Source organism: Bipolaris sorokiniana (genome assembly GCF_000338995.1).
Source record: "Bipolaris sorokiniana ND90Pr unplaced genomic scaffold COCSAscaffold_7, whole genome shotgun sequence".
NCBI classification, from domain to species: domain Eukaryota; kingdom Fungi; phylum Ascomycota; class Dothideomycetes; order Pleosporales; family Pleosporaceae; genus Bipolaris; species Bipolaris sorokiniana.
The window spans coordinates 1148643-1159854 of record NW_006911901.1 but is presented as its reverse complement, the minus strand read 5'-3'; the positions used below and the strand labels follow the sequence as shown (position 1 = coordinate 1159854).

Genomic DNA, 11212 nt, shown 5'->3' with positions numbered 1-11212 from the left:
ATCAAAGCCAAACCAGTTTGAATCTGACAGTGTCATTACTTCATTAAACCCTATGATCCCTAAGTAAACAATGAAAACTGAGTTCTCCTCTTCCAGGTCCCATCCTCGTCAAACCATAGAAATGCCCATCAAGCACCCACAATACTCGCACCAGCCACCAGCACCCTGCCAAGATATGCAGCATCAACTGTATCCTCAAGCCACGTCCTCGCCTTCTCAACAACCAACTCCCACGTCTCCTCCTCATCCGCCATCTTCTTCTCCAAAAAGCTGACCACCGCAGCCGTAGCTACACACTGCTCCGCCATGGTTGCGTCCTTTGCTACTCCGTCCTCAACAAGCCTCTGCGCCACTTCCCTCGCTTCCGCAACGTCGATGCCCATTTTCCGGCACGGAAGACGCGAGATAGAGGGCCAAGCGCCGGAGAAGGATTGCAGCGCAATTAGACTCTGGAGGAATTTCCCTGATTCTACGGGGGATGGTGGTTCTATTATCGATTAAGTTAGTTATGTAGAATTCATTTATGTATGTAGGAAAAGGGGGGGAGGGGGTTAGGGAGGGTATGGATGTATGTGTGCGTGTAACGTACCAGCACTAGCTTCTTCTGCCTCCTCGAAAAGTCCACATCCCATGTCCTCATCCGAGCTGTCGTCCTCTTCCTCTTTTTCCTCTTCGGCTCTGAAGTTGCAGAATCCGCCTCGACTTCTCGTATAGCTTGCGGATGCGGAGCGGGCTCCGGAGAGGCACATGGGGCTGCCTCTACCGACTCCCCTCTCACCTCTGCCGCCCATGGCGGCTACGGGGCCGTCGGATGTTGGGGCCGACTTACGAGCGGAGCGGCTAAACATGGCTCTGACCAGTGGTCTTGAGCGCGATGTTGCGTGGAGCAGTGCCCGAGGTTGACTTAATGGAGCTCCTGATACGATGTGTTGTTAGATTTTACAGCCAGAATCAAATGGGGGGATTCATAGACATACCTTCATTGACCATATCCCAGTCTTCTTCATCTTCTTCTCCATCTTTGCTGGCAATATCTCTGTTTATCGTTGCTTGCAGAGCTTTCTGGCGCATCTCAGCAATGGCAGATTTGTTTGTTTCAACTGCGACGAAAGAGCAGTATTTCCCTCCGACCTGGAATTTGACTCCAAGGCGCACGGCTTCGCGTCTTTGGAGCAGAGCGTACATGCTTGGATGCTTTTCCTTGATTAGCATACCCGTGTCATCGATGGTAGCACCTGAGATCCAGCCTCGGCCTTCCTCAAGCTCTTGAGTTGCTTTTCGTGCGGCGAGCTGGTGGATCATATCGTCGGCGTCTTTGCGCGACTCGATTGGGATTTCGAGCTCGAGAGGACCTTGTGGGGAGGTGCCTCTTAAGACTACGCTTTTGAGTTTCAAGTGCGAGGACTCGGGCGCAATGAGCAAGTATACGCAAGTGCGATAGAAGGGGAATAGAGAAGGGATTTTGTGGGGCGTTTGCAGAAGAGCTGGGTGCTTGAGATCCGGCAGACCTGCGAAGATATCCTTTGACTCGCCTTCCTTGGGGTGCTCTTCTTTGACATCAGGGTCGTACAGCGATACAGGCTTGGTTTCGGGTTTGTCACTTGAGTCCTTGGACTCTTTGGGATTCAAGTGTACGCGAAGGCCATCGGCGACAGTCTCGACATTACCATCTTCATATTTGATCTCCAAACGATAATCCTTGATGTGTGCAGTAAGTGCTCCCTTCAGCTGTAGAAAATGTTAGCCACACAGTTCAATACACCAGAATCCCCTCCATACTCACCATGCGAACAACTTTGCTATCCATCTTCTCGTTGTCCGTGACCATCTGAGCGAAGCCACACCCTGCCCTTGCGACGCCCTCAATCAAGGCACTCGATACCCCTCCGCCAATACCCAAGGGAAAGACGCGCACGTCGCCGCTCTCAGTTTCACGGGAAACATAGCTGAAAAGCTCGTCCTGAGACCATATGTCACCATCAGTGAGCAAAATAAGCTCAGTCGGGCTATCCTTGGTACAGGCTTCGAAACATGCTTTGAGGGCGGCAAGAGTTTCCGTTCCGCCGAAGCCGGCATCGAATTCTTGAACATATCTGAGAAGCAATTAGTAAAGTGCTGGTGTTGGTCTGTGAAAGAAACTTCGTGGTATAAGTCTGTGTAGCTTGGATAGATCGCTGTCATGTACGTTCCCAAGTGATGATCTCCAAAAAAAATCCGGTACTTACTTGATCGCCTGCTGCAGCGTTCTCTCATCGTATATTTGACTTTCATGCCAAAGGAACTCATGACTTGACCCGAAAGAGCAAATGTTGAAAGTGCAACCAAGAGGAATCGACTTCAAAAAGATTTTTAGTGCCGATATGAGAGTGGTAATGTTCTCCCCTTGCATACTACCTGAGCGATCTGCAATGAGAATGATTTCTGGTTTCTGCGACTTGAGATTGAACTTTGGTACCAACGTAGCCATCAAAGCGCGTTGATTTGGCAACGTTGGGTGACTCTCTAGAATCGCTTGAGGAACACCGACGTCCTTTGCAACCACTTGAAGGATAAAATCGTTCTCAAGTGCCGCTGTACCTAGAGCAAGAGTGGCCGAGCCTCGAGACAATGACTGGTCTTCATCGATGGTACTGCTAGATAGTGAACCAAGTGTGACTTGGATAGGGTGGGAGGGAGAAACAATCTTTTTGATTGGGATACCCTCAGCCATGCTGATATCCACAGTGATTGAAATCCCTTCAGAAGGTATTGGTTTTAGTGATTCTTGTAGTTCTGAAGGATAACCTCGGCGGTAACTTCCGTAACGCGGAGCAATCCATGTTGGTATGGTAAAGCGCACACCATCGACTTCGGCATCATGCTTGAGCTCCTGCACGTATTTGATAGTGATTTTTATAGCTGCGTTATGGGGAATATTGCCGATTGTAGTTGTGAAGACATCGGCGGCATCAGGTAGCTGTTCCAGCAACGCAGCGCTTTCACCTCGTTGCTTGGCCTCTTCGTAGGTCTTTTTGGCATCGTTCTTTTCTTTGACCAGACCGTAAATCGTGCGCTCTCCGACTTCACAGTAGAAATCGACGACGCTGACGCCGTCGTACAATGGAAAAGCATACCTGCATGGCGAAATTTAGTCCTAGGGTAACTCAATTGCTTTTAGGGCATAGGAATGAAAGTACCTTATCTCGTCCAACGCGTCTTTGGAGCCATTGACAAAATTTTGCGTCAGTACTGTGCGAGAAGCCGTTGACAGGATTGTTGTGTGAGCTTCCAGATTGACCTGCGGCAAGTAGGTACGTCTGCGGGTCTCCGAGCTGTATATGTAACATCCGCAAACGTGATTCCGCATGATGGTTTTTGTTCTTTATTATGTTATGTGTGTGTGAAATATGATGTGAGTTCAAGACAAGAGATGGTGGGAAACTCTTCCCTATATATCTATGTCTGTAGTGGTGGTTGCCTGGTACGTCTTGGCAACATTGCCAAAAAACGCAGTTCCAGTTAGGGCAACCAACTTCCCTTCCTTACTATTGAAGGCACGTGATTCCTGGACCTCCGTTCAGCTATAAGGGTACGAGTTGATGAGTCATGAGATAAGCTGGGGCGGAACGGTGCTAGGGTTGATATGGTGGGCCAGTGAGTCAGGCCATCCATCTACTCAACGTCGTGTTCCTCAAGGCTCCCCGGTACTTACGTCGTTTATCTATCTTCTTCCGCACTAGACTAGCTGTCTGAGTTGGATCTCTTTGAGTGAAATGAGTCATTTTCAACCATTTTTGGGGCCTTACATATCACATGTCAATAAGCCATTGTTTTGACAAAAAACGGAAATGTATTGTGCGTCCAGTCGATTGACTGCTTACGCAATTTTTGATTGCGTTAGAGAATGCTTATGGTTGAAGTGCTCATTCTGGAAGCGACATAACTCAAGGTCCATGTCAATCGGCCAGCCGAGTTGTGTGAAACAAATTATATGCTTCGTGTAAGTATGTACCAACAATCCTCAGACCGTAGTACCGCCGTCATGGCGTTCAATGCACTCGCGAGTACACAGCCACGACGTGATTTGGCGCTTGTCACCAAGTAAGTACTCCTGAGGCGATGAAGAAGTATCACGGTCTGTACATGTCGTTGACATGTCGCGTCTCACTGTCGCGTTCTCGAGCGGAAGGGAAGGAGCAGCCGAAGTGTCTCATCACCCGTGTTCTCAGACAACGATTGTGTCATGACGTCAGCCATCATCACCTACTCTGAAACCTTAGATCTGTCCCCGACAATACGCGATTCTTTTGTTGCCATATATCTCTTTTCTTTATCCCGGCATGTTGCAATTGACTTCGTTATTGATATCACCATGAATATTCCAGGATACGACGCGCTGGTGTACTACACCACTCAACCAAACAACTACATCGGCACCACACTCTTTCTCTCATACATTGTCGCTGCGTTGTATGCGACCTTCGCAATCATCTATTCCCTCTATTCTCAGTACGCCACCATATTTGGCGGGCCTGCTTCAAAGAAAGATGAAAAACTCGATGCAGCCCGAACGGCGCGGGCGCGTCACATCAAAATCTACGCCTTTTTAGCTTCCTTGAGCTTTGCGACTTTATCCTACAACATGCTCATGTTTTTAATTACACACTTCCTGGAATGGAATGCAAAGAATAGCCCGAGCCCGAGTGCTATCACAATAGAACAGCTAAAGAGATGGATGTTGGAGTCGACGCTTTTCCAGGATTTCGCCCAGGATTTGGTCAAGAACGCGCCCAATGCGTCGTGGACTGAAGCTGCCATTCTCGCAACATGGTTCTGGAATATCTACATGGCTCAGAAAGGTGAGTCTCTTCTGCCTCACCAGAGCCCTTGAGTTTGCTAATACATCTGCAGCGAGAGAACGCAAATACGACGCATCAATGGTGCGCAAGTACACCTTGCTGAGCCAGATTCTCCCGATATCCTTCACAGTCTTACTTTTCATCATTCAACTTCACCTTTCATCTCCGGACATTTCGCCAACGGAAACTTCAAAAGAGCCCGCTAAGCCCAAGTCTGTGCCAAGACGTCGCAGCCCGATAGCATCGTTGCAGATACCTAATATCTTACTCAACGCCTCCCTATTAGCTCTCCCAGCCCTACGATCAAACTCAATATTTATGGTTCTTCTACTGCTCACACGAGCAATATTACTTCTGCCCCATTCCGCTATAATGAGTCTTAGAGATGCGGATGTAGTCAAATGCATCACCGTCTCTGGTGGATTTGCAGTTGCTAGTGTAGCAACGATGAGAAAAGATTTAAGTTACGGCGGAGTCTTGGGATCGCTTGGAGATGGCGGCTATGCCATCAAAGCATTAGCATGGGATGCACTGTTTGGCTTGATAGCCTATGCAGTACTAGGATGGGGAGGTGGCGTTTGAGACGCCAAATTGCAAGATACTAGACGAATTCAGCGACTTGGACTGGAACCAGAAAAAAAGGTGCGTTTCTAGTTTTGGAGACATGATCTGTTAGGACCACTCAGCAGATGAATGTGTCTTCCTCAAGAAATCATGCTGTACTCTGCGTCACTTGGTCTTATGTTGTTGTCTTTTCACTCGTCCTTGCCTGACAAATCAAAAACGCACTGTTTTTCTTTTCTCATTTCTTTACCATGGGGTGTATTGATTAAAACGACGCTTCCAGTACAAGAATACTAACGAAATAAGAACCTGGATTCCGAGGACCAATTAGAGCTGCGAATACTCCAACTCATACATGAGAGGCAGCAAGTGGTATACCACTGATTAGTCAGCCCCCTTCGCCTCCAAGATTGGTACCGATGAAGCTCAATCGAACAATTTAGAAGAAAAAAACCACAAGTGAATGAATGATAATCTGTATACAGAATCCCTCCCGGATGCTTTAGTATCCTGCACGGAGCCAAGAAAAAGGAGGTTCAAAACCTGAGCAATCTCTCCTAGGGGATACCAAGCTCGTCTAGACCCTCGTTTCAATTCCTGCCTGTCCCTTCAATCAGGCACAACCTTCTCATCTGTTCGATTGGTACTGGATTCAAGGGATAAGGGCTTACAGGATCCCACTCGAAGAAATCGAGATAGCCATTATCTTGAGCATTTTGCTGCGATGGCTGCTGAAGTAGTTGCGCGCTTGTTTCGGCTGCTGGTACGTTGGGAGAAGGACGAAGGGGCAAACCGTCTGGTATACCGGGTATGGGAGTTTGTGCTGTCTGCGTTTCTGGAGGGCCAGCATTGTGGGACATAGGCGGCGGGTATGGCAGCTGCAAGTCAGCATAGGCCGAGTACTGTATGGGGATACCGAGGTGTTCTGGGAAATCCATGTATGAGGTTTGTGTCTGCACTGAGGAATGTGACTGACCAGGTGCAGGCGAAGAGAACTGGTTCTGTGTCTGAGGTCCGGTCCTGAAGTTGTTCTGCGAAGACCTCGGAGGCGCCAAACCACTGTAGTTGCCTGATGAACTGCTCACAGGCACTACTAAATGTATATTTCGTTGTTGTGGCTGCCCGATACCCACGGCCGGGACTGTAGCCATGCCGAACTGCATTGGTAGCGGCTGGTGTTGGCTATAATAGCTACCTGGCGACACTCCATTCAATTGACCCGCTGAACGCACCGAAAACCCTGTCGAAGGTATCGTTGGACACACATTCGTAAAGGTTGACTGGCAAGATTGTGGCGGGCCCATCAGTTGAGGACCCGAGTCTCCTGGATGAGGGACATCAGCCAAGCTACTCGGACCTTGCCGCTGACCTTGCTGCCCTGTGGCCAAATTGCCATATATATTCACCTGATGGTAAGTCCCTGCTGCTGAAAGTGGCTGTGAAAAGCCGGCCAGTGGGGGTGCTGGAGCCGAATTGAACCCTGCAACAGCACGTGCTTGTGACAACCTACTATCTCCACTCTCAGCGGGTATGTTTCCGTAAGACGTACCATACCGCTGACACGTTTCTCTTCGTCCTGGATCCATTGGTAATGTGTAGGTCGGATGACGGTTCGAGTACTGCTGGCCGGTATTATAAGGAAGTGGAGTTTGCGGTGAAAAGGCAAAGATACCATCCGTCCGACCTATCGTTTTCTCAAAGGGACTGCTAAGCAGTGTCTGTCTTTCATACTCTTGTTGCTGATTCTCAAAAACCGAGGAGTTTGGCGTCGGAGCAGCTGGAACTAACTGCCGTAGTTTCTGTCTGGTTCTTTGTCGACCATATGGCTGGTGACGAGGAACTGAGGTTGAGTTGCTCTGGATACTGGCCTTCGAGCACCCATCGCCTCTACGACGTCGGGTATTCTTGAGTTTATCAGCATCACTGCCTAGACTCTCTGCCGTCTACGACGAAATCAGTTTCTTGGCCTGAAATGATACTATGTATGACGAAAACGGATGTAACAAAGAGCTTCCAATGTTGGCAAGATGACTTACAGAAGACCGTGTTTCTATTAGGGAATCACCAGATGATATTCTACGCCGCTGCGACTTCCGAACGTCATCCTGATCCTGGACACATGGTCGCTTTGAGCTGGAGTTTGGTGTAGGGCCCTCCATTGCCTTGCGCCATGTGGTGAAGAAGAAGAAAAATAAGAAAATAAGAATGATTCTTCTGATAAAAATCAAAATAACTGGTCTCTCTTTTCCGAAGAGGCTCTTCTGATTGGACTCGAAGCTCTGGCTCAGCCTGAGAGAAATATCACAACCGTGGTGCGCTGTGTTATATCCGTCGCTACCGAACGGCTGTGAGTTCCGGTACTACTGAGCATCGCCAGAGCACATCGCAAAAGAGGTTGCAAAGCGAAGATTCAGTAAGAAAGACTGCTGAGTCCCTCTATTGCACCATCAGGATCCTTTTTCACAGGCTCCAAGACTCTTTCACACCATACAGCGTTGCTTCCAGGTTTGAACTTTGATATTCGGTCTGCAACTCCCAAATCTCTCCATGCCTGCACTAAACAGACGTTATAGCGGAAAGAAAGCACCAACCCGCACCTGGCAGTTCCTGAACTGTACCACAGAACCGGAGCCATTGATACAGCCTCACGATAACCCAATATACAACTACCAGTTTCCTTCTGGTCACCATCTCCTATCCTCAACAAGCCTACTATGTAATGGAGCGCACGAGCAGTTGCAGACTTTTATTCTCTACAACCACGGTTGACCGTCATTTCATATGATTGGTCTACTGCTACAAAACGTCAGCACACGCCTTCCCTTACCACGTGTCCCACAGCTCTGCCGCTCCTCTGATCAAAGGGCGTTCGGTACGTTACGCATTCATTGTCGATCTTTCAGTCCCTACGTACACAAAGATTAAAATCATGGAAGGTTTGTGTCTCTGATCTTCGTACAGAGTGACATCTCACATGGCCCATCTCGTTTTTTTGACTGTATAACTTATTTCAAGCGCCTGTGCGCCTGTGAACATGTTCAATCCCTGGGCTTTCATAATGCAAGTGCAAGATAGGCAAACATCGCTATATTAACCAACTATCTAAGAAAGAACAAGCATAGAGCGGTCGATCAGAGCAAATGTCAACACAAGTTATTCACTCTATCACTTTTACAGTACGAAAAACATATTCAAACGTCTCTCTTTTGTTTCTCTAGCAAGAAGCCCAACACTAAACGCACCACATTATCACAAAAACCCCTTTTAGTCCCCATAACGCCAACCGCACATCCCCCAAAACCTCGTATTTGCACGCACACCGAGATATCTTCCAAAATCATATAGAAATGAACCTACTACCAAACTAGCACCTCAAAACACATATACAGAATTCACCACACTTCAAACCTATCACATCAGACAAACACTGTCCCGAGATATATCTCCCTCATCTATCTCAGAATGCTAAGAACACATCATTTCACCGCATAATTATTATCCCACTCTACAATATCCGACAAAATAAAATAACAAGGCATAGCAACATGACCCCACAGGATTGCTGAGAAAACGCAATTAGAATTTGCCCAAACCTAGTCCCAGGACCTCGTGTACAAATGCTTCACTCCCATCTTCCCCGAAACAAGGATGTGGATACCAGGGAAAAGATACCCTCCTGATGGGACTTCAATACCAAATCAACGAGGCAAGCAAAAATGTGGATATCTCCGTGAGGCTGCACGATCCAAAGTTCAGTCAATTAAGTGGGGGGGGGGGGGCATGGAATAGGTTTTAAACCCTGTTGTGAACCATGGTAAGATTAGAGTACGGGAGGAAGCGCCGACGCTAAGAAAACAGGGTCGCTTGCAGGCCGACCAGTAAGGGTCGTGGGGATGAGAATACCACGCCTTTTCAAGACTCAGATTGGTCATTATGTAAATTCGTTGGTTCCTAGCTATGTAATGTCACGTTTTTCTTCGCGTGGCTACTACTGGCGAGCGCACGTTTCCATCGAGCATACACCCTGGTGACTTCTCCCAACTCTGTCGAGATTTCTACGCACGGGACATGTTTGCTCCCTCCTCGGCCTTCTGGAGACCGTACTTCTTCAAACTAGCATGGCATTAGTAAACTGACAGCTTCAATCCTGAAAAGAACCAGACTTACCGGATGCTCTGGATAGCAATGAAGCCAGTCGTATCCATTGGGCTAAAGTTGTCAAGGGTATCCATGGAAGCCTCCTCCTCAGAGTACAGCTTCTCGGTCTTGCTCGAACGACCAAGCACGTACGCGTTACCCTTGTACAGCTTCATCCTGACCTCGCCGTTGACCCTGCGCTGGGAGAAGAGCAGACTGTTCTCGATGAACTCGCGCTCGGGCGAGAAGTACATGCCGTTGTAGAGCTGGTAGCTCCAGTTGTGGGAAACGAATTGGTCGCGGAGGTTGCGGACCTGTGCGTCCATGACGAGACCCTCGAGGTCGAGATGGGCGAGGCGGAGGATCGTCATGGCGGGTGAGTCGTAGCAGCCGCGGGACTTGAGACCAATAAAGCGGTTCTCCACAATGTCGATACGGCCAATGCCGTGGGTGTAGCCGAGCTTGTTGAGCGCAACGAAGAGCTCAACAGAGTCTGTGTAGGTCTTCTCTGGTGTTACGACCTTGACAGGGATACCCTTCTCAAAGTATACGGTGATGTCAGTGGGCTCGTTGGGTGCGTTGAGAGGTGAGTCGGTCATGGTCCACATGTCGTCTGGGGGAGACACATCTGGGTCCTCGAGGATACCTACACACGTTGTTAACACCGAATTGACAGTCAAGCTTCGTAGACTTACCAGCCTCGTAACTGCAGTGTGCCAGGTTGGCGTCCATGCTCCATGGCTTCGCCTTGGTGGATGTGACAGGAATACCGTGCTTCTCAGCATAGTCAAGGAGATCTTGCCTGCCCTTGAAGCGGTCGCAGAACTCTGGCAGCCTCCATGGTGCAATGACCTTAATGGAGGGCTGTAGTGTGTAGAAGGCAAGCTCGAAACGAACCTGGTCGTTTCCTTTGCCTGTGCAGCCGTGCGAGACGAAGCCGCAGCCTTCTTGTTGTGCGACGCGGATCTGTGCGCGAGCGATGACTGGACGAGCCAGCGAGGTTCCGAGAAGGTAGCGGCCCTCATAGGAAGCGTTGCACTGAACAGCGCGGAAGCAGAGTTCTTCGACGAACTCTTTTTGCAGGTCAAGGATGACCATCTTCAGTGCACCGATCTTGAGCGCCTTCTTCTCAACCTCGTCCCATGGCTCGTCTTGGCCAACGTTGGCCAGGAAACACACGACCTCGTATCCTTCCTCTTTACGAAAGAATTAGTGCAAGTCACGGCTTCGAGTGCAAAGTTGGCATACCAATGAGCCATTTGAGGATGGTGGAGGTATCGAGGCCGCCTAACGACTCAAGTTAGTGTATGTGCTTCGCAACAAAGCGGGATTGAATGTAGTGACAGCGGGCAGCCAGCTCGTCAGGAAAACTTACCAGAGTATGCAAGACAGACGCGTCCCTTTGACATATTTAATTCTTCTGAGGGGTATCAAGTGTGGTGGAAAAGTCAATGGCAGTGAAAGAGTCAGTGTTGGAGTATAAGTATGGAGAAGTGGGGAGTCATTGCTATCTTATCGGCCATAAAAAAGTTCGGTGCTCATCACACTTGCGGGCCGATCTTCGGGTCTACAGACGACTAGCCATGTCATAGGTGAACACGCGAATCGAGTGCAGCGCCAAGTTACTCATTCAACTTGATCTCCACCACTACCTTCAAATTCTTCATGCAATT

The 11212-nt window shown here is 48.8% G+C and overlaps 3 protein-coding genes across 3 annotated transcripts; 1 reads left to right on the top strand and 2 right to left on the bottom strand.

Annotated features, from left to right (window-relative positions):
• Nucleotides 1–128: 128 nt before the first annotated feature.
• COCSADRAFT_142782 (uncharacterized protein) lies at nucleotides 129–3349 on the bottom strand (the record flags this gene model as incomplete). Its single annotated transcript, XM_007701984.1, has 6 exons — nucleotides 129–487; nucleotides 590–916; nucleotides 978–1728; nucleotides 1784–2093; nucleotides 2226–3113; nucleotides 3177–3349. 6 exons carry the CDS (start codon nucleotides 3344–3346, stop codon nucleotides 129–131), a joined length of 2805 nt encoding a protein of 934 aa, XP_007700174.1.
• A 1002-nt stretch (nucleotides 3350–4351) lies between these two features.
• COCSADRAFT_26518 (uncharacterized protein) lies at nucleotides 4352–5420 on the top strand (the record flags this gene model as incomplete). The annotated part of the gene is made up of 2 exons (XM_007701532.1): nucleotides 4352–4838; nucleotides 4891–5420. The coding sequence occupies 2 exons, from the start codon at nucleotides 4352–4354 to the stop codon at nucleotides 5418–5420; spliced, it is 1017 nt and encodes a 338-aa protein (XP_007699722.1).
• A 3778-nt stretch (nucleotides 5421–9198) lies between these two features.
• COCSADRAFT_324343 (uncharacterized protein) lies at nucleotides 9199–11188 on the bottom strand. Its single transcript, XM_007701983.1, has 5 exons — nucleotides 10915–11188; nucleotides 10788–10826; nucleotides 10235–10735; nucleotides 9570–10185; nucleotides 9199–9515 (listed from the first exon to the last, which is right to left on the bottom strand). Exons 1-5 carry the CDS (start codon nucleotides 10946–10948, stop codon nucleotides 9458–9460), a joined length of 1248 nt encoding a protein of 415 aa, XP_007700173.1. The 5' UTR covers nucleotides 10949–11188; the 3' UTR covers nucleotides 9199–9457.
• Nucleotides 11189–11212: the final 24 nt, after the last annotated feature.

What these genes read in the sequence shown, in the direction of transcription:
- COCSADRAFT_324343 (XM_007701983.1), bottom strand. Translation starts at nt 10,948, where the DNA reads ATGTCAAAGGGACGCGTCTGTCTTGCATACTCTG. An exon ending in CATCCTCAAATGGCTCATTG is followed by an intron (nt 10,736 to 10,787) that starts GTATGCCAACTT and finishes TCTTTCGTAAAG; the next exon opens with AGGAAGGATACGAGGTCGTG. An exon ending in ACACTGCAGTTACGAGGCTG is followed by an intron (nt 10,186 to 10,234) that starts GTAAGTCTACGA and finishes CAACGTGTGTAG; the next exon opens with GTATCCTCGAGGACCCAGAT.